The sequence below is a fragment of the Natator depressus genome, chromosome 21, assembly GCF_965152275.1.
Source record: "Natator depressus isolate rNatDep1 chromosome 21, rNatDep2.hap1, whole genome shotgun sequence".
Lineage (NCBI taxonomy): Eukaryota > Metazoa > Chordata > Testudines > Cheloniidae > Natator > Natator depressus.
The window spans coordinates 6,873,192-6,899,526 of NC_134254.1; the positions used below are offsets into that span (position 1 = coordinate 6,873,192).

The window sequence follows — 26,335 nt, forward strand, 5'->3', positions numbered from 1 at the left end:
GCTTAACTCGACTGCAAGTCTGACACTTTATTTACTTTGCTTGGGCGCAGACCCTTCTGCTTCCTTTCCAGTCACTTTGTGAACGTAAACACCTGCTGCTGGTCTGTGCTGTGACGGCTCTCAGCATCCCGCCAGGACGTGGCTTCCCAAGGCGGCCTGTTGCTTAGTACGGAGGAGACAGCAGCCGCTTGTCCTTTCTTCAGAAAATACTTCACAAGTGCAAGAGTTGCATCTGCATCTCGGGGAGAAGGAGCAGCGGGTTTTGTTTTGTTTTTTTTGTATATCTGGCTAAAGAGAATTGCTGCCCCTATATCCAGGAAACGCAAGTGAAAGGTCCAATCATGCTGGCTGTCATGCCCCTGTCAGTGCAGAGAAACTTCAGTGAGCACTAAAAGGATCCCTAACGTGTAGTAGCAATAGGTCAAACAAGTCTGGGTACAGAGACCCCTGCTAGATAAAAAGGGAAGACTATATTTGCACCAGCTTTTGTTTCAATTATCTGGTTTGTTTATATTTTGCCTCTGTGCCTTTCCCTCCATCCTCTGTGCCCTGAATTCCCATCAGTGAACTGGGAGTTATGATGGCTGGGCTAGGGTCCACTCTCCCTTCTTAACCAGCTAGCCCCTCCTCTGCTGTGCTTGTCGCTGCCTTCCCCTTGGGTCATACCACCCACAGATTGCTGGCAGGCTGCCGTCTCAGACTGCCTCTCCCACCCATCTAATTTTACGCACTGCAGCCTTCTCTTGAGACCCATCAGCAAGGATCTGTGCTCGGCAGAAATAGCCCTAGGAGAGTAATGACAACAAAATGGTTGCTAAATAGGGAATGGCTGGGGCACTGCAGCAGTAAGGTCAATTATAATCAACTTGTCTCCATATTCCTCAGACATCCCAGGGATGGGGAGCAGCTGGGGCTGTAACACGTCTTAGAGAGCTGCCCTGATGAAGACAATAAGGTATGAGACGCATAAGGAAAAGGTAATCGTCCCATCCATTTGCCTTGGTGGTACTCTGTCTCCTCCCATTGTTGTGAACATAGCTCTGCCCAATCCACTCGTTTCTCTTGTTGTTTTGCAAGGCTTTGGATATTTGCAAAAGTGCCTAGACCTGGACCCTAGAGGCTTGTGATTTAACTTTTCATCCACCCAACTGTGGAGCTAGAGAATGAATGGACTTCTGAATGCAGATGCTCGCCTATCAGTACAGGGTTCTGCCCCACTGGCATGCAAACTAAATGGTGTACACCTGTTTAGTGATTAACACACATGCTGTCTTTAAGGCTCAGCTAAAGTTCCCCAAAGTATTCTCAGAAATTCTTATGAATGCTGAACTTCCTCGAGGGCTTTCTCAACCAGCTGATCTCCAAATGCATGGCAGACACTAGCTAAACCTAACACCCCCCCTCTTGTGAGGAGAATAAATGACATGCCCATTTTACGGATTTCTAAACCAATACAGAGAGTTTAGCTGGCTTGCCCGGAGAGCTCACAATAAGACGATGGGTGAGCAAGGAACAGAACCCATAAGTCTCAACTCTCATTCCGCTGACCTAACCAGCAGAGCACACTCCTCTTCCTGGTCAGGGAATAGAGCCCATGACACCTGATTCCTAAGCCACCTGCTCTAACCACTGGCTCCTCCCCTCCCCCCAGCTATGAATAGAATCTAGGAGTCCTGACTCTGATTTGCCTTGCTCAAACCATTAGACAAACGCGCTCACTTGCTCTTTCTCACTCTCTCAGAGCTGGGAACAGAATGTAGAAGACCTGATTTATGATCTGCTATCCTAACTGCACTGCCTCGTGTGCTGGACTACGTAGGAAATCATCTTTACCTTCTTAACATACAGGACAGTAAAAAGAAAAGGAGTACTTGTGGCACCTTAGAGACTAACCAATTTATTTGAGCATAAGCTTTCGTGAGCAGTATGCATCCGATGAAGTGAGCTGTAGCTCACGAAAGCTTATGCTCAAATAAATTGGTTAGTCTCTAAGGTGCCACAAGTACTCCTTTTCTTTTTGCAAATACAGACTAACATGGCTGTTACTCTGATACAGGACAGTGTTACTGAACTCAGAGCATAGGGAGCTCATGACAATGGCAAACCACTGGTTGATTTCCATGGGTTTCCATTTATCACAATGGTAATCCTGAGTAGAGATCAGCTATTTTGATTCCTGCTAGGTCCCAAGTAAGCTTTCTCCATAAGAACAAACATTTTCACAGCTGTAAATAAACATGGACTTCAAAAAAAAAAAAGTCACAGAAAGACTGATGGCTTATTTTTCATCCCGTTTATATAGGCTGTCTTGTTATGCAGCTTAACGTCTTCTGTTGATAATGATGAAACACTACTAACTGGCTAATTTTGAATGAGGCTGTCATGTATGTATTTTTCCAGCCACTATCTTTTCTTCGAGGCTGCGTCTGCTGAAATGACGCCTCTCTCTGTTTGTCAGAGGGTCAGGTGCAGCCGATGAATTTCTCCCCTTGAGAGATCCTGAAGCTCTGAGCTCACGCTTCCAAGGATTGAGGTGACTAGCTGTGGCAGAACTAGCTGAGGGCCCTGCAAGAGGGAGAATTAATTAAATGCCAGACTGCCAGATCTATGAGAGAGATTGTCAGTAAGGACTGGATCCAGCAGTTCTAACTCCACAATACAGGCCTCTACCATGTAAACTAAAGGGCTAATTTTGCTGGCTATGAGCAGTTAGCAGGTGGCGATCCTGTATGGGTCAACCACGGACTGGCACCAAGACATGCCTGGCCAATGTGTTACACCTCTTTTACCCTGGAAATAAATCCCACGCTGCTGAACAGACGTCAGATCTCCTGCTCTGAAGAGGATTCCTATCCGTTGGGCTGCTGAGCCACCATTAGAGTCTGGGGTGTGTGGAATAAGCCATTTGTTCTCTTCCATTACCCTTCGCCTGGTCTCATCTCTGCAGCTCAGCCAAGGGATCCATCAATAGCAGAGGGGCCACTGCAGAAGCTTCAGCAGAATGACCCAAGAGATTAATCTGGCTCATAGTGCATTAGTCAATGAATGCTGGGAAATTAACCCTTTATTAGCTGCTCTAAAACACCTTACTGCATAAAGCATACATGCAAAAACAGTATCTGGTCTGATGCCACAAGGTAAAGGATCCACGAGGCAGGTTAGTTGCCTCCAGATTATTTAATAAGCCAAGGAAAGAGTAGGGGGTGGAAAAAATGGCCGCCTCTTTGACAAACTGCATATATTAGGAGCCGGCTGAATCTTAAAGGTTGCAGGTGCGATGGGAGGGAACCTGAAATTTGTAGCGTTCAGCCTATTTGTGTAATTTACAAGAGTCCCGACAATTCTGCTGCTGCTGTTCCCATGGAAACAGATGTTGGCTTGCAGAAAATCTTTACGGGTTTTGTTGTTTTGTTTTTTAAATTTAGGTCCTCCTGCCTCGTTTTCAGAGAGGCAGGACATTTTTGCTACCTGGTTCCTGCTTGCCAGGGCAGGCCAGAATTTGACTGGGCCGTTACCAACCCACAAACTAATAAGCATCTTGAGATCCCTCTGCATCTGCCCCCATGCCAGGGCAATGCTAAGACTATCCATAAAAATGAGGACACCAGCTGGAGTCAATCCATGGATGGATTTTTGTCCTGCTTGTTCTGTAGTTGTACTCGACATTGTCCTCTGCTCTGACCATATTTAAACATAAGTTGCTAGACGAACCTGTCTTTCTCTCTCTCCCACTCATCTAATGGCACAGTCTGACTTCCAAATCTGTTTGGTGGGTTTGTTTCCATGGCAGTTATTGTCTGTCTCTGCGTCCCTCCCTTTCATTACAGAGCAGGCCCCCAGCAGCCAGTGAGATGGTGTAGGTGGAAGGAGGTCTAGCAGCTATATACACTGCTGTGGCTTTTTTACCATTTAAAAAGCAACTTCTAGGCTAAGCCAACTCCTATCTTTGTATATGAAGACTCTGGAGTCTCTGTAGCATGTTACGTAAGCTTGGTTCTTGAGAGACCGTTATTTTCCAGCTTGTCAGGTCTGGCTCAGACAATAGGGAAGTCATCAGTCATGCAATGAACACGTTGGATTTTGTGGCCGAACTGATCTACCTATCGCTGCAACACATTTCTCTATCTAGAGCAAACCCTCTTTCTTCCACAGTCTTGATCTTTCACTTCTTTTCTCTTTTGCAGATGTTAATGTGATGCAGTTTATTCTCCCTGGGAAGGTAAGTCTCACTGAATTACTCTTTTAAGAAATGATTGCCAGGCAAATGAAAGATTGTAATGTTATGTTTTAAAAAGCGGGGTGAATTAGATCTGATGGGCTAATAGCATTAGCACTTATGAATGATTTTATTAGCATTAGCAAGAATGAAACCATGAGGACAGAGACTGTGCAAGCTTCCCCACATGCATCTCTGTTGATACATTCATGATCTACCCTGCAACATCTCTGGTATCCTGTTAGTATTCATATTCCTGTAGGACCTACAGATCCCAGCTAAGGTCAGGTCACGTGGTGTAAGGCACTGTGCATACACATAATAAGAGATAGTCCCTTCCCCAAAATAGTTTACAGTTTAAAATAGACCAAAGGTGGGAGGAGAACAGAGAGACTGTGTCTTGTCCAAGATCACACAGCAGGTCAGCGGCAAAGGCTGGAATAGACCCCCAGGTGTCCTGAGTCCCAGTTCTGGGCCTTCCCATTAAACTCCCCTAGTACTGGCTGTCTCAACCCATTTTATGTTGCTCTGTAATGTAACCCATGCCAGCTTGCTGGGGCACCCTGCGCCCTTCTAGTGATGGCTGGGCCACCTGGAGGTTGATAAGCCTGTGACAGCCTTGGCTAATAAGAGAGGTGAGTCTCTTCAGTTGGGCATAACAACTCATGCACTGGCTGGAGGACAACATCTCCAGTCTGTGACGGATTTTGAGATTTCAGAATTTGGCTTTGTTGGGCATCGGAATGAAACCGGAATGCTTTTTCAAAATTCAGTGTCAACAGCTTTTGATTAGATGTTCTGTTCCATGTGAGAGACATTTGAAATGAAGACATCTCAAAATGCAAAAGCAAAATGTTTCATTCCCCAGTTGTTGAAACGAGACATTTCAGCTTTGTTTGAATGTTCACCTCTTCCTTTCCCCCGCGCCCTCCACCCCGTTTTTTCCCTGAAACAAAAATTCAGAGGAATTGATAGGACTCCACTAAGTGTTTCGAGTGTGAAGGGGGAATCTGCATTTTCCAGTGGCAAATGGTTCCATTGAAGTTTTTCTGAGCTGTTCTAATCCAGAGATCTCGGGTTTGGTCCCAGCTGTTGACCATTCACCCATGTTTTCTGAGGTGAATAAATGTCCGTTAGGGAGCATGGCAATCTCCGTTTTAAAGTGGCTGAAAAATGAGTCAAACGTTTTCACCAAACAATTTTTTTCTTAAATACTTGAAAATTCTACAACAAATATTCACTGGAATTTCACTTTTTGAAATTTTTTGACCAACTTTCTGTTTTCATTTTTCATACCACAAGCTCCGGAGTCTAAAAGCATCTTAATGTATGTAATACATAGTGATAGGCACTGTACAGACACGTAAGAAGAGGAATGATCATCATTAGAGGTGGGAGCCTAAGCCACCAAATTGGAACACTCAGGGTGTTTGAATCCAAGGTTTCAGAGTATCCTAGTAGAAACACAGGGATCAGTAGACAAACTTCCTAGACCCTGACCCACAAAAAGAGGTGTGTGACTTTGTGTGTGAGAATAGTTCCACTGGGACTACTCACATGCTTAAATTTATGCAAGTGCTTAGGTGCCTTGATGGATGGATGGAGCTCATTTGCATCTTTTTACTTACTTATCCATAGTGGCTGTTTCATTTGGGGACACATCAGATTCCCTTTCCACAGTTCCTCCCCCTTACCTTATAATTTATATTCTACTCAACCAGGTGTTTCATGGCCTGAGAGGACTTTTTTCATGATGATGTTCCCACCTCCATAGCAGTCAGCTCAGATCTTGCAAATTCCTTGGTGTCTAGGTTTTCAGCTGTCTGGATTGAGCTGTAAACAGTCTGTTAAATAATAATAACTTATAAATACTAAGTATCTAATAAAACCAAACCACTAATAAGCCCTCCATTAAAATGCACATTGACATTCTTTTTAATTTTTAAAGAGGCAAATGCATTTGTAATTAGCATTTTAACATTAGATTGGCCATGTTCCTAAGGTTTCTATTTAAATGCAAATTAAATCCTCCCACTGGAAAGCTAATAGGAGATGAAAATAGCTGGTAGGGGATGGGAATTCGCTTTCATGTGGAGTCATTTTAGTCATCTTGCTGTTGATTTCTTCATTTTTTATGACCCGGTTTGCTTTAAAAATAGAGCTCCTATGTAGAACTGCATGAAACATCTGTAATAATTAACCTTGCTTGGTTCCGGACAACACTGAAAGTTGAGCTCAAAGTCTCCGAAAGGTTTGCTAGCTTTTTGCAAAGGTGGACAAAGGTTAGAACTAGTCTGGGCCCAGTTTTAGATGATCTAGTGCTTGGTTTCACATAGTTATCAGGTGAGAGAGGAAGGATGGTCCCGTGTTAGGATCCTGGAGTAGGATTTGGAAGTTTCGTTTCCAGCTCTGCCACACGCTTCTCGTGTGACCATGGACATGGCACCTGGGGCCAGATTTTAAAATGTATTTAGGCACCTAAAGATGCAAATGGGCACCTAGGGGGCTGGAAATTAGCTGCTTAGGCTCTTTTGAAAATCCAACTAGGTGCCTATCTGCATCTGTAGGCACCTAAATACCTTTAAACATCTGGCCCTTAACTCTCTCGGTGCCTCAGTTCCCCATCTGCAAAAGGGGGACTCCTTGTCTGAGCTAAGCACACATGCAACCCACACTAAAAGAAACTGAGTCTTTGTTGCCCTGTAGTGTCAGGTGTACATAACAGCTTAAAGAGGCTACTACAGATAAGATAATAGGACGGGGTGGGGGGACATTACAGGGGCTGAGCTCTTTAGGTCAAGTGATAGCTGCTCATGCTTTTAGATCTGAAGCATGCAGGTTCAAACCCTACTACATATCCAAGCCTGGGTGACTATACACAGATAGGGTGCTATGCATGTGCTGGTTTAGGATGCATCCATTGTCTCAAGGAGCTCACAGATTTAGGAAGTGATATCCAATGGGATCATCAACCATTTTCCCAGGCATATGTGAACGTGTGCAATTCAATATGGAGAGAGTCAGCAAAAATAAGTGGTAAAGAGAACGAATTAGAGAGAGTTTCATAGTGTAGGGAGCTCCTCGGTAGATGGTGACGTTGGCACCAGAAAAAACTGCTCTGGACCATTATGCAATTATAACTTTGGGAAGCAGCTGCTGGGATATACTTTGAGAAACAAGCTTGGTGAGGAATATCTTCTGTTGGTGGAAGAGACAAGCTTTTGAGCTCCACAGAGCTCTTCTTCAGGGCTGGGAAAGTTAATCAGAGTGTCACAGCTGAATATAAGATGGAACAGATTGTTAAGCATAAGGAGTTAACACATGTTCCAAGAAATTGTTCAAAATGAAGTGGGCAATTAACACCAACCATCATAGGACAAAGGCAAGTTAGTGGGTTGCAAAGTGTTGTAATGAGACATAAAACCAGTGTCTCTCTAGAACCCCTGATCTTTGGTGTCTAGCCAAGTTATGAATTTAAGATCCCAGCCTCCTCTTCTGAAGGTGTTGTGCAGGTTTCCTTTGAGGACAAAGACTGAGAGGCCAGCTATAGAGTATTTTTGTGAAAAGTGATCAGTTGCAGGAGATAAGACAAAAACACCCTATCATTTTTCTGTGTGAGTTCAATTTAGAGTCTAGTGATTGTCTAGTTTCACCCACGTTGTTGTTGTTGTTTGGGCATTTGATGCACTGGACAAGGTTCAGCACATGTTGTGATAGGCATGTGTAGGACCCTTGGGTCTTCAAAGGTGTGTGTGAGGGCGGGGTGGTATTGACCATCATAGCAGTGGAGATATGGCTGCAGGTTTTGCATCTGTTATGACAGGGCCTGGTGCTGCTTTGAGATGGTGGGTCCTGGCCTTGGGAGGCTAGCTTCTGATGATGAGCTAAGCGATGCTACAGGATTGTTTGAAGGCCAAAAGAGAGGGTTTGGGAAAGATTTCTTTCAGGATGTGGTCCGCTGAGTATGGGTTGTATGGGTTGTAACTGTTTGATGATACCCTCTTTGGGTTCTTGTGTGGGGTGGTAGGTGACAGCTAAGGGTGTGCAGTCAGTGGTTTTTTTTTTTTCTTTTCTGTATTGAAGCAGACTCGTTCGTGGTATTAGGGAGGCCCGTTCCGTGATGTGCTCTACTTCTCTCATGGAATGTCCTCCTTTGGGGAAGGTGGTTTCAAGTGAATCAAGCAGTTCATTAAATCTTGCCTCGTCCTCCGGGGCTCTGACTCAAGCCAAACAGACACAAGGGATCGTTTGCATCTCTCTCCCCTGCCCCTAAAGGATCTAGGGTGTGGACTGAGCAGCTGCTTAATGAGATGCTTTCTGAGACCTTGAGCTAAATTCAGTCCTGGCTCAAGCAGGCAAAACTTTCCACAAGTCAAGGGCGTTACATTTGTCTCTCTAGGGCTACCTTTTGGCCCTCTGTGTCTCATTGGAAACATCTCCTGCTTTTCATCTTTCCCATTTTAGTTCTTCCTTCTGCCTCCCTTTCGCTATTGGTTTTGTTTTCCCTGCAAGTTCAGAGAGAGAGAGGCCCTCTTACAAAACATCCTGTGCTAGCACTGGGTGCCATAAAAGGCTTAGCATGGCTCGTATAATCCAGTACGTGTGTGTGTACACACACGTACACACACATCTCTCTGACTCAGGGCACTGAGAAATACATGTGGTCACACCAGATGGGGATTCCTCTGACTCTAATTGTCTTTCATCTTTTGCAGGAAAGCGATTAGGTCAGTTGGATTTATGCAGCCGGTTGATTTTCTTTCTTCCCCCCCAGAAACCCAGTCTGCTTCTTTCTTGCTTTACTTTCCTCTTAACAAGGGCTGCAACCTCCTGGGAGAAGGAGACAGACCAACGCACAGAGAGAGAGAGAGAGAATGGCTGTTGAGAGAAATGAGACAGAGGAACAAAGGAGAGGAAGAGAGATTCAGAGCTGCTCTTGCAGGAGTTTGGTGTCTGGACTTACTTGTATTAAAGTTGCAGAGCATTCTGAATAAAGAGCAAGTCTTCCTTGGGACCCACCGCTGCCTCGCAAAAACTGTAAGTACAAGACACTTTTGAAGTATTTCTTTGGCAGCCGAGAGAAAATTCCACGCTCGCTAGAGGTCATTGGGTTATTAGTGTGTGTGTATATGAGTGCAAGCCTTGCAAGGGAACAGCTTCTTTCACACATGAGCATAGCTTCTAAGGCGCAACCTGGGATGAATCTCTAAGAGCATCAGTGTTCTCTAAAAGAAATACGTGGGTCAGGCCAGGGTGGTAATTTTCTCTCAGTGGTTGCTTTTGAATTGCTTCAAAGCTAAGGTTGCACTGAGTATAAATTCTCAGAGGGTGCTTCTAGTTGGCATCTCCTGAGGATATATCTGTGGGGCTGCGGCTCACCTTGCCACAATCCAAAGCCAGACAGTGTCAGCCTTTTGCAGTCCAGGCCAATCCTTGAAGGAAAAGAGGCCCAGATCCTCAGTTGATATAAAGGGATGAAGTCGATGGAGCTATGTTAATTTACCCCAGTTGAAGATCTGGCCCAAGCTCCTTAAATTATATTTATACAGGTGGCCTAAATACCACAGGGATGGGTATATCACGAATATGATTGTTGAGGCTGAAAGATATGAAAGTGAAACTTGCATATTTGACCCCGTGAAAAATAAAATGACTTTTACTTGTAGAGATCAACAGTAGTTATGACAGGGTGGGAAGGAGGAACACAGCATGGGGATTAGGAAGATCAGGAAAGGGTCAGTGTTTGCTATGTGAAGTGGTTTGTTTTTCTTTTGTAGGAATTGTAGCTCCGAGTCTCTCCTTAGACAAATCCCAGGATGAATCAAGCAGTCCAATAAATCTTGCTATATCCTCCGGGGCTCCCCAGCCACACAGGGGCAAGGGATAATTTGCATCCCTCTCTGTCCTAACAGGCAGAATTTCCAGAGGTGTGGTGCCCACCCCCTCTAAAAATCAGACCGTAATTTCTTTCTCTTCTGCCCCTGATCTGGGGCTCCTGCAGATTTCCCTTTGCCCTGCTGTTAGCTGTAGAATATTTCCTTGCAAATGCCGTTCTGTCCTTCTGTTTAGCAACATCGGAAAATTACATTTGGCATGTTAAGACGGCAAATAACAATCTCAAGGGGCTGCTAATGGGGTTAAAACCAGGCAGGAAGTTAAATATTCATAGTCTGCTGTCTTTGCATTAAAACTGTGTGCATATAAATTAAGAATGAGCTCAATGAACTGCCCATTGTAGCAAAGGTCTCATCTCTCCTCACAAAGTTTCAGGTAATTCCCATTTACCAAGACAATCTTTCCCTCTCTCTTTCCACACTGAAAGCATCTTTTCCCCTGCACAACATTTTGTAGCCATGGAATCCTGGAAGAAATAGGGCTTGCTGGGGTTTTGTCAGGTTTTCTGGTAGCTGTCGAGAGACTCGATTCAATTTGATGGGAGGTCAGCAAATGTCCAATTCAACCCGAATATATATAGTTCATTTAGAAGCCTCAGCTGTCAGGCCTTGTGCAAAGGGGAAATAATGTTGGCACCAGAGTACCAGTTTTCAGAATGATTTAAAGCCTTTGCAGCTAAAACGTGGTATAAATTGGGGTCATTTGAAAGCACAGGCTAGTAACGCAATACTGTGTAGGGCAGGATAATCATAAAATAATGCTCTAAGCTCATAGCTTTCAGATCCGCATATGGAAGGCCTTCCTATCTGCAGATATTGCTGAGCTGCACCGCTTTTCTGCGAGGGTAGCAACAGCAGGGAGAGAGGCTTTATTTGTACAGGATCATGCTGTAAAGCATGAAAATCTTTGGTAAGAGGGCCAGATTTCCGAGTGCTCAGCACTCACAAAAGGCATCCGAGTTGCAAACAAGATGCTGCTTCTGTTTAGGCACCAAAAGAAATGGCCAGAGTTCCAGGGGAGCTCTGCAACTTGGGTGCCCACTGGGTGCAGAGTGCTTGGAAATCTGGCCCCATTATGTGTGTTTCACACTGACAAATCTGGCTCGTTTCTTTTCTGAAAATCTACCCCATGGTGTATTTCACGCTTCGCTCATTGGCTGTCTTCACTGCAAAAAGGTGCATTTTACATCAAACTTGGTTTCTCGGTGTAAAATTCAAATAGAGAAAAGGTATGGGTAGTTTTTCACCTCCATACAACTCCTAGAGGTCAACCCCAGATGGTGGGCAGAGAGTTGACCTTGAATAGCTGCATCAAGATAAAAACAACAATGCCTTGCTTCCAGTAGGATTTTACATCGAGAGAGCTACCTTGCTGTAAAAACCCACTTCTATTTGCAGAGAGGACATAACTAATGAGGCCTGATTCTGCTAGCCTTGGGGCTTTTGCCACTGATGTCTGTCAGCCCACGAATCGAGCCCTTTGCACTAGGTTCACCTTGGCTGAAATTCATCCAGAACATTCCATGCAACTAAACAAAACAAAAAAAAAAGGCACGTGAATTAAATTATATATATTTTTAGATGAGCTGAAGCAGCTGATCTTGAAATGAATCACTATAATCAAAGTTTACAGGACATTCGCTTGTCTGGAACGTTTCAGGACACAGCATGTGTTTATTTAAAATACATTACATCCTGCCAACTTTTTGTGCATGTAGCAACAGGACAAAAAAGGTTGAAAGAAATATTCATAATTATTTTTTTTTCCCCTCGTTTGGTCGTATTTTGTTTCTCCATAAGCTTCCTATCCTGTTCTAGAAAAATGTGATTTTTGCTCCTGTTGTATTGTCAGGAAGCTCCAAGTTCAAATTTTTAAAATGCTGCTTTTTGCTTCTCTGTTAACGGGCGCATGTAACAGGGTGGGCTGGCGCTGTAAGGCAGGCCTACAGTTCAGTTCTTCTCTGAACGTTTCCCCAAGGTGAATCAGTTGAGCTGGATGAAAGCTAGCATGGGTATGTCTGCATGAGCTGCAGCTGCACCCCTTGACTGCAATACCCCAAGAAGTGTACACAGTACAGGGGTGGAAAACAGCCACCCACAAGGAGATGTGATCTTCAGCACAGTCCTTGTGGTGATTATGGAGCATGTAGCTACGGGCTCCATGCCGAGGCCTCCCTCCTGCCACCAGGTGTCCCATGAATGCTGGATCGGGATCCCACGTGCGCTCCACATCCGCTCAACCTCATCCTCATATGTTCCCACAAGCCCTAGATGGTGACATTCGAAGAGCAAGTATCAGCTCGGTTCTCAGCCCTGAAGCACCTCCCTTGAGATGGTGTCTCTATCTCCGAGCCGTGCTGCCTGTACTCTCCTCCTGCTCTTTTTAACGGAGTGCAGGCAGCCGGTGTAATTGAAATGAAGCAGCTCGCTCACAAATGTAGATGCTGTGCTTGGGGAACAGGAGAGGAGATCTTTCGCCAGTGTTTGCATAACATTCCCAACCTATAGTTGCCCGTCTTCCTGTCTCTGCTGCTGTGACTGTCTCCAGTGTATTGAGAATAATTGTGGATTCAGCTATTGGTATTGGTTTGCTGTCATATTATTCACAGCAAAACATTCAAGCCTCCTTGACAGTTCAGATAGCACACAGCAGACCTGCACAGCACTTATCTGATGTGACATTTAGGTGAGTACAAGAGCTTTCTTTTGGGGTCAGAAGGAATATAGGTTTCTGGTGTCTTTCTCAGGCTGGTGGCTAATCTGCATCTGTCTATCTAGCCCACTCCTTGGCAACAGTGCGACCAGTCTGGGGAGCTGTAATATGGTAGCATCGTGATCTTCAAAGGGACTCTGTCAGATGTCATGGGCTTAGCTCACCTCTCAATTTACAGCAGTGTAAATCCGGAGTAACTTCACCAAAGCCAGCAGAGTTCAGAGTCGCCTGTGTAAATCCAATGTGAGATCAGAATGAAGCCCTATATTTTTAAGAAACACAGTGGCAAATCAAGCCTTGTAACTCCATGGAAATCGGTATCATTCCACCAGCTTGGAGCATGCAGTGGTGTACCAGGCTCCAGATTTCCTTAACCTTTGGTATAAAATGAAAAGAATTGTGAGCATCACATTTACTTTTCAACATCTAAGACTTGGAGGGTGAAAAGAGACTCCCTTTCTTTTCGAGTCATTCTCTAGTTAGGTTTCACTCTCGGCTCTCAGGCACTAACTAGCCACAAGGGTACAACGTTTGGGTTTGCTGATGCTTTAGGACAGTGTTTAAATACAAACAAAGCTGTTTTCACTGGAATGAAGATTCAAGACTTAAGTGGCTCTTAGGCCTTGCTGTGACCCACTGCGCAGGAGTTACCGTTAGAGCATGACGCCCTTTGAAATATGAGAGTCTAGGAGAGGAGAGAGGTAGCAAAAAACACCTACCTGCATTCTAGCAAACCTAGGTGTGTTTGGAGTTCATCCCCCCCAGCTCACTCACACACAATCACTTTACTACAAGACTTAACACACACAGCTGTTAATAAATTTCAAATGGCTGTTTTATAAAGAGCAAATTGCTGCAAATAATGTTGCTTTAAAAAACGTGGGGCTGGATCTTCAGGCAGGAGTGACTCTGTGTAGCTCTGTTGACTTCAATGGAGCCACGCCAGCTGAATATTTAAAAAGTAACATTAATTGTGTGTGTTCTGCACTCCCCCGAGATACCAAACAGTGAGCTGTTCAGAGCATGATGGAAACCAGAGGGCAAGGAATAATGGTTTTGTCTGTAACAGCTTCCAGGTTGTTGTTTTTAACTCTTGTAGAATACAAACTATGGGCTAGAGCAGTGGCTCTCGACCTTTCCCGACTACTGTACCCCTTTCTGGAGTAGGATTTGTCTTGCGTACCCGCAAGTTTCTCCTCACTTAAAAACTACTTGCTTACAAAATCAGACATAAAAATACCCAGTGTCACAGCACACTTTTGTGTCCATTCTTATTTTTACCATATAATTATACCAATAAATCAACTGGAATATAAATATTGTATGGACATTTCAGTGTATAGTATATAGAGCAGTATCAACAAGTCATTGTCTGTATGACATTTTAGCTTGTACCAACTTCACTAGTGCTTTTTATGTAGCCTGTTGTAAAACTAGGCAAATCTCTAGATGAGTTGATGTGCCCCCTGGAAGATCTCCGTTTCCCCTCAGGGGTATGGCACCCCTGGTTGAGAACCACTGGGCTAGAGGCTTCCGTTGCTGCGCACCCTTTGCTCCCATCAGTTTCACCTCCCATATTCAGGCCCCATGTATTTTTCTTTCTTGAGGTTGTAAATTTCATGCCTTCCTTGTCACCTGCTTTGAACCACAAATGCACTGGGTGGTCAAGGGATGCCCCGCTGCTAGGAGCTTTTATCCTGGCAGTTTCTGGCCGAGAACGATTCGGGCAGCTCTGGCAGCTGGCTTAGCATGACGAAGAGAATCTCTCCTCTCCCATCTCCTTTGATAGAAAAGCAATTACTATTCATTTTTGTTTTAATATAGCCATTTAGGAAGAAAATGTTAATGCTTCCAATTTGTTTGGTATAATTAAGTGATCATTCCGTTTGCCTGGGAGTAGATGAAGGGGAACATGGCTGAAGTAGGTTGGGGCTATTTGCTCAGCACATTAGTGACGGCCATACAGTCCCGAGGCATAGCACAGTTATTACTTGGGAGTGAAAATCCTAGTGCCCCTTGAGAGAGGCGGGAAGGACTAAGTGTTTCAGGCTGACCTTAACTATTTTTTATTGTATGTTGTTTAGAGGTGGACGGCAAGGCTAGAAGATCGTTTCAATGCCAACGCAGCAGAATTCATACGAGGTAGCAGATTAATGCACTAGACGCTCCCCTTTGGATGTCCACACGTGGGTTCCATTTGACTTGGTCACAGCTGGAATGAATTTGGCAGGTCTCTGCTTAGTCTGTCCTCACTAAGGGCCTGATCCAAAGCCCAGTGAAGTCCATGGAAAGACTCTTGTCCACTTCAATGGGGCCAGGATCAGGCCTATGGGTTTCTTATGCTCTGATGCAATTGGGAGTCTCTGATGCTCAAGTGTGAGGCTCAGGGTTTGCTCAAGGACAGGATTAAGAGAGGTCAGTGGCTGAACTGTCTGGGAATCCCAGCAATGAAGGGGTGGGGGAGACCTTCAGGGAAGGGCTGAGGTGCATTGGCTCATTACTGCATTGTGTAGGAGAGCCCAGACCTGGTATGTACAGTAGAACCCCCTATTTTGCTAATTCATTGGGGTTTCAGGTCATAAAATCAAACAGTTCATAAAATTGAACAGCTCAAAAATACAGCAGGTGCAGGGCATAAGTTACAGCCTGGTTCACTGCGTGACTTTCGTCTTGTCATTCACCCCATGGCAAAGCGATTCCCCAAGCACTGAAGGCATCGGAATGGGAAGGGATGTCTACTTGTTCGTCCTCACTTTTGTTCTTCCGTGTTTTTCTCCAGTTGGGAAAAATGGTGTGTATAACTGGTTGTTCGTAAGACTGGTGCTTGTGAAATCGAGGTTCTACTGCAGTAGCAGGGTGTGGGGCTTCAGGTCAGGGCTGAGATCAATTAGCAAAGCTGTCGGGGGGAGTCAAGAACCCAGCACTGGAAAGCAGGGTTCCTCAAGATCAGGACTGAGATGCACTGGCAGGGCTGTATGGAGGCTCAAGACTGGAATAATCAAATTGCTCCAGGTCAGGAGGGAGATGAACTAGCAGGATCCCTTAGGCTGAAAGAAGCTTGCATAACAAATGTCTGCACTGTGCAGTGTTGTCAATCCCTTCATTTTCACCACCATTGCAGTTCCCTAATGAGACCGCTGAATACAGACTGCGGGATTGTGACGTTGCCTCCCTGTTGTTGTTAGCCCCTTTATGTTTGGGTTACCTTAGATTTTGCTCCTAGGCCCTGTTGTCTCACTTTTGCATTGCTTTTTTCCCTCAAACCCATGCTGAACTGGAGCAACCACCCACTGAATCGTATGCAGGAAAGTCTGCTTCTTTCAGGCCAAACTGCACAGAGGCCTCGGAACCCTGTGCCTCTCCTGCTCCAATAAGGATCCTGCATTTCACAAGGGAAGCAAGGCAACTGACTCAGCACGGGGCCGCTCAGACTGCTGCCAAAGGCGCTGAAAGGGTTATAGCTCTTAGCAGCTCATGTGTGAAATGAGTTTGATGGATCTCAGTCCAGTTGTTGGTGGTCAGCTGTCTGCATCACAGTTGCTCTCCCTCTATTGGCAGTCCCAGTGAAGAAGCCAAGAAGTGATTGGGCTAGGCAGACTGAGCTCACCTGCAGGTGGTCCTTACAGATCAAGGCTAGCGATTGATGGGCAGGACAGTGGGTGCGAAGTTTGCTTTGCTGATGCCAGTTCTATGCCCACCCGGGGATAAATAATAATAATAGCTTGCTGTTCTATAGCACTTGCCATCTGTGGATCTCATGGGGCTATACAAACTATCATTATCCCAACTTTCCTGATGGGGAAAACGGAGGATAAGTGATTTGGCCAAGGACATCCAGCAGGTCAGTGCCAGAGCTGGGCACAGACAACAGGTCTCCCTGCACTACCTACTGTGCCATAGCAGGGCTATCAGTTCTGTCCTTTGCCACAGCATTGAATTCAGACTGGAAATTTTCAGCCATGCAGAGCCTTTGTGATAGCTCTGGTTCCTTTGGCGTGAAGAACCTCTGCCCCTCTTTCCTTCTGGGGAGAATTTGCTCATGCTCCACAGTGCGGTTCAGTGAACCCATCAAGATACCAGCTCAGATCCAAATTGATAGGTGATTAAAGGGAGTTGTAGGTGGCTGTTGCTAGGCTACAGACTCTCTCAATCTGCTCTCGCTGTCAAAGGGTTCTGGGTTGGGGAGATCTGAAGCGATGCGGCCGGGACTGGAGGAGTAAGTGCTTCCCACCCTTTCAGTGTGTGTGGACAGCCTTGTCAGCCCAGAAGCAACCAGAGGCTTCTCATGTGGGAGGCCTGGCTCCTTAGGAAGCAATGCCAGGCATTGCATGAGACACGTTGTGGGTTAGTAGGAGGTGCTGCGGACATATCTCCTCTGGAATTCTGTGATGGCTCCTAGTTCTGGCAATGGCAAGGGGCATCCCAGCCACTGCCTTTGGGCAGAGCCATGATCTGCAAGTGGCGGTGTGAGCTCAGGCTGCTGGGATGGGGTGCACAGGAGTGTCTGGGAGCAAGTTGTTTCCTCTCCCTCTGCTCCTGCTGATGCAGAGGGACGTGGGGCTGGTCTTTTCCCCTAAAAAACCAGGTGTCCCCTAAAAAGCCAGGACCACGCAGCCAGTTGCTGGCTTTGCTTGGGCATAGGGCTTGCCATTACCTTATTTTTGAAATAGGATCATAGATAGGAAAGCGCCATTAGGCCATTGATCCTACCCTCTCCCCCATCCCAAACAGGAGAGAGTGTCGTCGTCCCCCCCCCCCCCGTAGCGCAATCGCAGTATCAGAGGCTTAAACTGATGCCATGTTCAGTCTTAGCCAGAAGGTTGAGACGAGATGATGGGTGTTAGCTTCTCTAAAACAAAACCGTGCAGAGGAGCAGGCTCAGGCTGAATCTCACATGCATCAAGATCCCTAAAGCTCCGGAGGAAGAGGGAACCAAGTCAGATAGGCCTGCACTCTGGGAGTCCAGATTCCTGGTTTTTTTCCCCATCTTGGACACTGATTCACTGTGTGACCTTGGGCAAATCACTTCACCTCTCTGTGCCCCTCTGTCAAATGGGGATAATGTTACTCTGTGAAGGCACTTTGAGATCCTCCCCTGAAAAGCGCTATAAAGGAGAAGTATGAAGCATTACAATGCCAGGTGGGGGAAGGTTTCCCATATAGGCTAACAAACCTCCACATGTGCTCTCCTTTGATAGTGGCAAATATCCATTATTGCCAGAAGCCTGAATTTCAGGGATCAGTTTGTGACACTTGGAGAGGAGCATTGGCTGCTGGATCCAGAAGTGCACCTATGCTCTGTACACAGTGTGTGTCCAGGGTGCTACAGTCCCAGAGTGATGGGATATATAAATTCTACTTTACTTTAAGCAGCTCTGGTTACATAACGAAGGCTGAGTTTCTCACTGCGGTTTGCACCCCTATTTATACACAGGTGTGCGTGCGTGGGTGGCTGCCTCTCTTGCTCCCCTTTTGTGTGTCTGCTCTCCTCTGTCGCTCTTCACTTGTTCATTTCCCCTGAAGGTTTGACAGCCATTCAGGGTGAGAGGAAAAAATAATCCCTGGTTTCCAGTGGTAGTTTGGGACTCTCTCTCTCTCTCTCTCTCTCTCTCTGTCCTGCTGGGCTGCTTTTTGGATCTTTTACAGTTCAGCTGTAATGCTGCGTGTGACAGTCAGAGAGCTGTGGCTGGAGGGTTGCTCTCTGTACTCCAGCCTTTTTGCCTTTCCCAGCAGGAGTTACCATGGTAGGTTTCCCTGGGGGTTTGGGAAGACGTTGACAATGGGCATTAATATTAATCTTGTCAATGAAGAATTAAACAAAGAAAAGTTCCTCATGAGCTAAGAAAGCTCTGAGCCGGGGAGCAGACGGCTTGCAGCATCCTCGGTTGGAATGTCCTGTGGGGGAGGGGATGCTTGGAAAAGGGGGGAGCGAGCTGACTCCAACCTGTGCCTTTTATTTTTAGGACCTGGCTCCGCGTGAGCTGCTCTGGCAGATGTGGAACTGCAGGATTAATGGAGACGTGATGAAAGGTACAGGCTCCTTCTTCTCTCTCTCGCTCTCTGGTAGATGGGACCTCTCATTATGGGCGACTGCATGGATGCATTGCTCATGAAGGGGTTGCTGTGCTCCCGGCTGCCTGGCTCTCGGGTGGGGGTGGGGGTTTCTTTGTATATTTCTCTGTTGGTTTTTGTCTGTGTGTGATGCTTATCTCTGGCTGTGTTTTGCAGCTTAGCCAGCCCCCTGGCAAGCAGGACAGATGCTGCCTCATCCCTGACGATCCGCAATGGAAGTGCCCAGTACCAAAGACTTCCAGTGGAAAACCCTCGCCCCACTCCCCAGCGGCAGGGTCTACTGCTCGCTGGTGGAGGCAGGCGGCCAGGTCTTTGCCATCGGAGGCTGCGATGACAACGGAGTCCCCATGAACTGCTTCGAGGTTTACTCCCCCGAAGCCAACCAGTGGAATTCTCTCCCTCCTATGCCCACGGCCCGGGCTGGAGTAGCTGTGGCCACCCTGGGCAAGCGGATCATGGTGATAGGAGGGGTCGGGATGAAGCAGACGCCCTTGAAGATAGTGGAGATGTACAACATAGATGAGGGCAAGTGGAAGAAGAGGAACTCCCTGAGGGAAGCCTCCATGGGCATCTCCGTGACGGTGAAAGGCAAGGAGAATTTGTTTCCTAGGCAGCGTGTGGGGAGTCGCACTGCAGAGAGAAAGGGTGGAGGGTAGGACATGGGTTCAGCTCATGTATCTAGCCAAACAGCTTTCAGAGGCACTTGGGGTGGTGGGGGGCTTTGAACGGGGGCAAGGAAACAATCCCCCTTCCCAAACCCTGCACTGGGAACTCGAGCTGAGCCTCAGGTTGGAGAAGTTGGGTCAGCTAGACCCCTCCCCCTTGCAATGTCCAAACGAGGCAGGACTGGACCAGAACCACTGTAAAGAGGACTTTTCACTGACACTGCTGAACCCAGACAGACCCTGTGGTTCCCACTGGCTCTCCAGCTCTGCCTGTGGATGGTGAGCACTCTTATGGCCGTGATTATTTTAGACAGGCACAAGCTGCAGTGCTGCAATCCAAACTTTCCCAACGTTGGGTGACTTTTGGATCCCAGGTTTTGGCTTGGGCCCAACTCTAGTTTTGCAGGTTTTCTGTAAGGCAGAGATGCCAATAGGGGTTATGTAGGGCCTAATTCTGCTCTCAGTTACACAAGTTTCAGTCCCAGATTGAATGGAGAGCAGAATTTGGTCCTTGGGATGGTCCCATTCATGTGTATTTCCAAGGTCTTATGGCCTGATTGTCAGAGATGTGGGAAACCTAAAGCTCCCGTTCATGTCACTGGCAGTGATGAGTACTTAGCACCTCTGCAAACCAGGCTACAAGGATCATAAAATGGCTTAGAATCTGTGAGCGGAGACAATTACTGTGACTTTTCCCAAGGGGCTACGAATAGGAACAAATTGCTCTCGGTTGGCATCTATTTCCAAGGGCTGTACAATTGAGATGGTAGGCTCCTTATCTCTCCTTCCATTTGGGCCACAGGATGGGTGGGATCCACCACTTTATCTGGTTGGCACTTGTACCACTGCCCTCTGGAGAAACAGACAATGGAGCAGGTGAGTCTACCATAGCCATATTGAGCTACTAAGTAGACAGGTGAAATCATTCTGCCTCCTGATTTCATTATAAATGGGAAAAGCCTTGAGCTTTCCCTGGCCCACCCCAGCTCAACAGCCTTTCAGAAGTCTTCCAGGGACAGGGCTGCAGCTGACCTGGGGCTCCTCTGGTGGCGGGGGGGGGCACGGGGCGCGTTCGGGGCCATTGATTGATCTGCCCTGGGGCCCAGAATTGCTGTCGGTGGGCCTGCCGCCAGCAGCACGCTCAGCCCGCACCACGCTGCATGTGTCCCTAGGGCCCCTCTCCACCGGCTCCCCCGTGGCGCCAAGTGGGGAGGATGCATCCCACCACCTAGTGGCTTGACTGGTGAAGGGTCAGAGCCCGGGGGGAGAGCTGCCATCACATCACATGTGCCTCCTCCCTCCGCAGACCACAGCAGCCGTCTCAGCCCGCCCCACTCCCTTGTAGCTGGAGCGGTGGAGCGGCACTGGTGGGCGCGGTGTGAAAGAAGCCAGCCACCAGCTGGCAAGGGAGCATAGCGCAGGGAGCAGCAGCCAGCCGCTGCGCAGGGACACTCTGGGGGAGGCACCCGGGGGCAGCGGGCAGGGCCAGTGGAGAGGCCTGGCCCCAAATATTGGTGGAGCCGGACCCCCGTGCTCTGAATATTGGTGGAGCACGGGCACCACGGGCCCATGTAACCCACCGCCTATGCCCGAGGCCCCATTGTGAACTCCCTGAACCTCACGGCCAGTTTAGGGAGAGTATCAGTAGGTGCATTTCCAACCGTCAGTGCCCTAATCTTCCTTGGAGAGAGGGTGGCAATTTGCCCCTGAAAAGGGCCAGCTTGCGATACCCTATGGGGCTACTCACGGAATAGGGGGATTCTGCAGCATCGGTAGGGATATCCCAGCCGGATCCCAAAATTTGCACCTGTGCAAATGAACCGACTGCACAGGTGTGAATGGAGCATTGATGCCTCCCATTGCCTGATTCCCCCCGCTTCGGGTACTGTCATTAGAGGCACAAGGGCCCTGGTTTGCACCACTGACTGAACTGTGAGTGCAAAATGCAGGTACAAATTCTGTGGTGCAAGAAAAGGAGGTGTCTTTTGGTGAGCTCCAAACACTCCTCTTTCCTCTGCCTTTCATAATACTATGGCATTAAATGGACAAATGGAAAATCCTTGTATCAGGGCTTTGGCTTGCCTATTTAGGCGTCTTGTTTACAATTTCTAAGCGGAGGCCTGGAATATTGATTTCCTTTGGAATGTGCTGCCATGCAATGAAAAGCCCCAGGCTGAGAGCCATGTTCTTATGCAATGAGCCCGAAGGTCAGTTAGCTTCCTGACGCAATCTGGATCATGAACGCCTCTTCTGCCTAATGGCCAGACAGCTTCTTTGGAAGTGGTTGGGTTTCCATTTATTTTTAGGTGGATTAAAAAGGATACTGTCCAGGCATTTAAAAAAACCCAAAACCCAATGTTTACCATCGTCGAGCCGGTTTCATCCCTGCTGTAAGTCTGCTGGCTTAAACACAGATACAGCAGGGATCAATTTGGCCGGAGAAGTCTGGAACATAAATCCTTTCCACAGTATTTTGTCTTCCTTGAGCAGACTAGTTTGTTAGTGTAAGGTTGTTCAGAAGTGCTGCGGGGGGGGCGCATATGCTGGTGTGTTATAGGGTTGCTTGGGATTGCTGAGGGCTTCCTATACTGGTTTATTATTGTAGGGATGCTCATTAGCGCTCTGCTCTGCATACACTGGAAGATTATTGTAGGGATGCTCTTGTGGGCCAGGCTGCTGCCATTGGGTTCTTGGATTTCATTTCTGGGAATAGAAAAGCCTGGAAGCATTTGTGTAGGAGAAACCCCGCCCACCCCCTGTGTCTGTATGTAAAGGATTCCACCCGTGAGGACTGCATTTGTTGTTACCCAGGGACAGATGTGGGTGACAGGGAGTCAGCTATCAACAAATCGGTTCTGTGCCTTGTGTGTGTCCTGGCTCTGACACCATGGCTTGGGTCACAGGATTCACCATCTTTTGCCTGCTCTGAGGCGGTTCAAACGCTCTCCCTAAGTATGGGCTGGAGAGTGCTGTGTTGATTCTGCTGTCATTTGAGTGCTCCACCTGTTTCTATGACCTCATCTCCTCTTCCAGGGAGAAATAGCCAGGTACTTGTATCCAGCCAGAGTGAAACAACACACAGCACCTTTCGCACCCTGCCCCCTCAGGGGCCAAGCAGCCCCAAAGGCAAACAGTCACCCCACCTTAACCCCTGTGATGCAGGCTAGGACAGTGGGGCATCAGCTGGGTACAGGGAACACCTAGACTGAGTAGCAGGAGGGGCTATGGGTTGGGATTGAGGTGCTTTGGCTGAGCTCCACATGGGAACCCCAAGGCTGGAATAGCAGGGGGTGCTGCAAGTCAAGACATAAGGCACCAGCAGGGCTGTGTGAGAGCTCAAGCACGTATCTGGCACCAGCCAGGGATCTTAGTCCTCACTGTCATGAGCCCCATTTCCCCTCACAGAAGGGATGGTCTAAGCAGGCTTAATTCTGTCTCCGTGCGGAGGGCTGATCTCTGGAGATCCCTCCCAGCCATGCATTTCTATATCGAAAGCAAAAAGCCCCTGTGTGACCAGGCTCTTCCCTCCCCCCATGGCCCTCTGGCATTATTTCCCTATTCCCCAGTCATTTATTTGCAGCTCCCACTGTGCCACCAGTTCTCACCCCTACCCTGTGTGCTTTATTGGGCCTGTAGGGGTCTGTCTACACTGCACCTGGAACTGAGCTTCCCAGCCCAGGCAGGTAGACTTCAAAGACATGCTAGCGTGCTAAAAATAGCAATGTGGACGTTCCTGCTCTGGCGCAAGCTCAGGGTCTTAAGCCCACCTGACCACCCAGGGAGCCCAAGCTCCAGCCTGAGCAGAACGCCCACGTGGTTATTTTTAGCAGTCTAGCTTGAGCCCTGCTGGCGGGAGTCTGTCCGCCTGGGCTGGGGGGCTCGCTCCCAGCTGCAGCGTAGACATCACGGAAGACTGAGATTCAGGCTTGTGAGTTGCTGGGAATGTGGCTAATCGACACGGGATCGGCTCCGTGAAACGCAGACGCCCCTGTCTGCAGTGACCGTTTGGTGGCCCTGAATAAATCAGACAGGATGGCAAAAGCAAGCTGGGTGAGAGAATCAAACAAACCCCACCCCGGGGGTGAAGCTGCTTTTCCAGTTCAGAGCACAAAGGTGCTTTATTTGCTGTAGTGCTTAAATATCTGTCTAGGTGCACAGGGAGGGGGATAGAGGAGGTGGACTCATATTCATTCCATTGTTAGGAAACGGAAGAAAGCCTCTTTGGCAACTGCTTCTGGTTCATTAACCCTTTCCCTGCCCAGGACAAATGCCATGGTGCACTGGAATGGGCCTGACAGTAGAATACCTACTGGTCTGAGTTATTGCAAAGATTTACATGGCACAGTGGGCACCGCATGAAAACTGAGGGGGTGGCTCCCAAAAATTCTTCATGCCAAGGGACAGTGGTCACTCTAGACCCAAAGTTACCTGTGCTCTGGGCAAATATGCCCTCTCACTTTTAGGGATGTAAATACTCTATCTCTGAACAGATCAATGACTCTGAGGTTCTAGAGAGTGCTATTTACATGGAAGGAAGAGAGGCACTGCGAGGTAGTGGATAGAGCACTGAACTGGGGCTCAAAAGTATCTCCATTACCTATTAGCAGTACAAGGGCTATGACATAGAGTTCAGCAGTTCTGATTCCATCCAGCAGAGGACAGTGCAACGAGCCCAGGCATGCACAAACACACACCTGCATGTTCACACGCATGCAATGCATGCATTTTTGCACCCTGGAGATTGCCCCGAGGGCAAGTGTCTTTTTCATTGTCCCAGGAAATAATTAGGATCTGGATGCATTCCTGAGCTCTTGTGGCCTCTGCTTCTCTGCCCTCTGCAGACTACAGAGTCTATGCGGCTGGTGGGATGGGACTGGACCTGCGGCCTCACAACTACATGCAGCACTATGACATGCTCAAGGACATCTGGGTGTCCCTCGCGACCATGCCCACGCCTAGGTACGCCGCCACCTCCTTCCTGCGGGGCACCAAGATCTACGTGCTCGGTAAGGATGGGCCCCGGCTGCCTCCTTCCTTGTTCTTCTGCAGGGGATCTGCTGGGCAATAGCTCCTCTGATCCGTGCGCTCCTGTGAATGCTGACGGTGAGAGAATTCCTAGAACAGCTGCAGACTGACCTAAAACCTCACAGGAGGTTCTGGAAGCTGCTTCCGTCCACCCCCAAGTGGTGATTTTAATGCATCCCGTGGGTTTAGCCACCATTAGAAATACCAGGCCGGCTCTTGCATCTGCTGAAATCAGTGGGATTTTGGCCATTGGCGCCTGCAGGTTCAGGGTTGGGTCTGTTATGAGGGAGATAAGTTGCCCACTCAAGTTGCAGACCAGAGACACCTGCACAAGCACCTGGCCTTTAATAACAATAAAAATGCTCTGTCTATACGGAGACCGTTTACGTCTTCAAAGCCCTGTACAAACATAAGGGTCTGGTCCTGAATAACAAAACCCCACTGATGTCAGGATGTCATTGTCCCTTTGTGGGGAGTAAGTATACTTATCCTCCTCTTGTATATGGGGAAACTGAGGCAGAGGTACAGCACTACTTGCTTAAGATCACACAGCAAGTCGGTGGCAAAGCTTGGATCAAAACCAAGGAGCCCTGACTACACTCAAACCCCTAGGTAATGTTGCCTCTCTTAAGGTTGCTGCAGAAAAGAACCTTTGATGCATTTGACGTTTACCCGCTTCTACTGATCACACAGTGTGCAAGGCCCTTCAGCAAGCGCGCATTTCCAGTCTTCAAAGACATGCCGAGCACCTGAACGGGAAATAGGTGTATTCATTTGCATTTGATTTATAAAAAGAATAATATGGCATCTTTTGCCATTAAGTACTAGCTGCCTCGGCCGTTCTGGTCTGTCTCTTTGAGTTCTTGGCCATGTTGTGGGCAGCACCAGTGCTGAACCCAGTCTGAATTGCAAAAGTTCCTGAGCTGGCAGTACCCATCTTACTGTGAATTAGCCTTGATTACACTGGCACGTATTTAAATACCTTTCAGTGCTAGCTATCCAGCGTTGCTCTAAGTGCGGAACATGAAGTGCATGGTGCATAAAAAGGACGTGTTTCCATTGTATGAAATAGAAGCTGGGAAAAGTCTAGTTCTATTTAGTTTCAGGTTCAGGCTGTTGAATTCAAATGAATATTTTAATATTTCTTTTTTAAAAATGTCCTTCATGGTGTTACTAATGGCACTTCTAGACTTTTACAAAGGAGAGAATTTTAAAGCATGAACCAGTGTTCTCAACTTTAGTAATTTTATTATAAGTCTTGAGATATTTGCTGATTTTTCTTAAAGCCCCAGCTCCTGGAGTCATGTGATTATTTGAGTCTCTGCGCTTTTATTTTTGTTTTTAAAAAAACAAAAACAAACTACCTTTCCAGAACACATGATTGCAGAGAAGAGCTTGTAAACATAAATCCTAAAGACTAAGGAGGCAAATAAAAAGACCACAACATTTATTATTTAAAAAAAAATCTTGAAGTCTTTGTCACATTCTCAGGATTTTTGATGGCCTGACTCATGATTTCAGAGGGGTTGCGGTTGGCAGTGCTGGACCACCATTAGTTATACATTCCTACCGTTTGTTTCCTTTTTTGCACTTCACTCTCCTTAGGCCTCATTTACATTTGAACTGGGAGGTGTGATTCCCAGCTTGCATAGACATGCCTGCGCTAGTGTAGCTGGGGCTACTGCCCTAGTACATACCCGGGGCTCCGAGTGGGTACATGCTCTGGCGCCTAGCCCAAACCACCACCCGT

At 47.3% G+C, this 26,335-nt stretch overlaps 1 protein-coding gene across 7 annotated transcripts in view; it reads left to right on the forward strand.

The window, feature by feature from the left end:
• Nucleotides 1-209: 209 nt before the first annotated feature.
• KLHDC8A (kelch domain containing 8A) overlaps nt 210-26,335 on the forward strand; it is a 34,262-nt gene continuing 8,136 nt past the window's right edge. The window contains exons 1-7 of one of the 7 annotated variants that reach the window (XM_074935976.1): nt 210-259; nt 886-955; nt 4,185-4,219; nt 9,035-9,253; nt 18,787-18,853; nt 19,052-19,483; nt 24,402-24,566. In XM_074935976.1, the coding sequence (XP_074792077.1) occupies nt 19,108-19,483; nt 24,402-24,566 (541 nt within the window). In that variant the 5' untranslated portion in view covers nt 210-259; nt 886-955; nt 4,185-4,219; ... (1 more) ...; nt 18,787-18,853; nt 19,052-19,107. The other 6 variants (XM_074935974.1, XM_074935975.1, XM_074935978.1 and 3 more) reach the window with 6 other exon arrangements.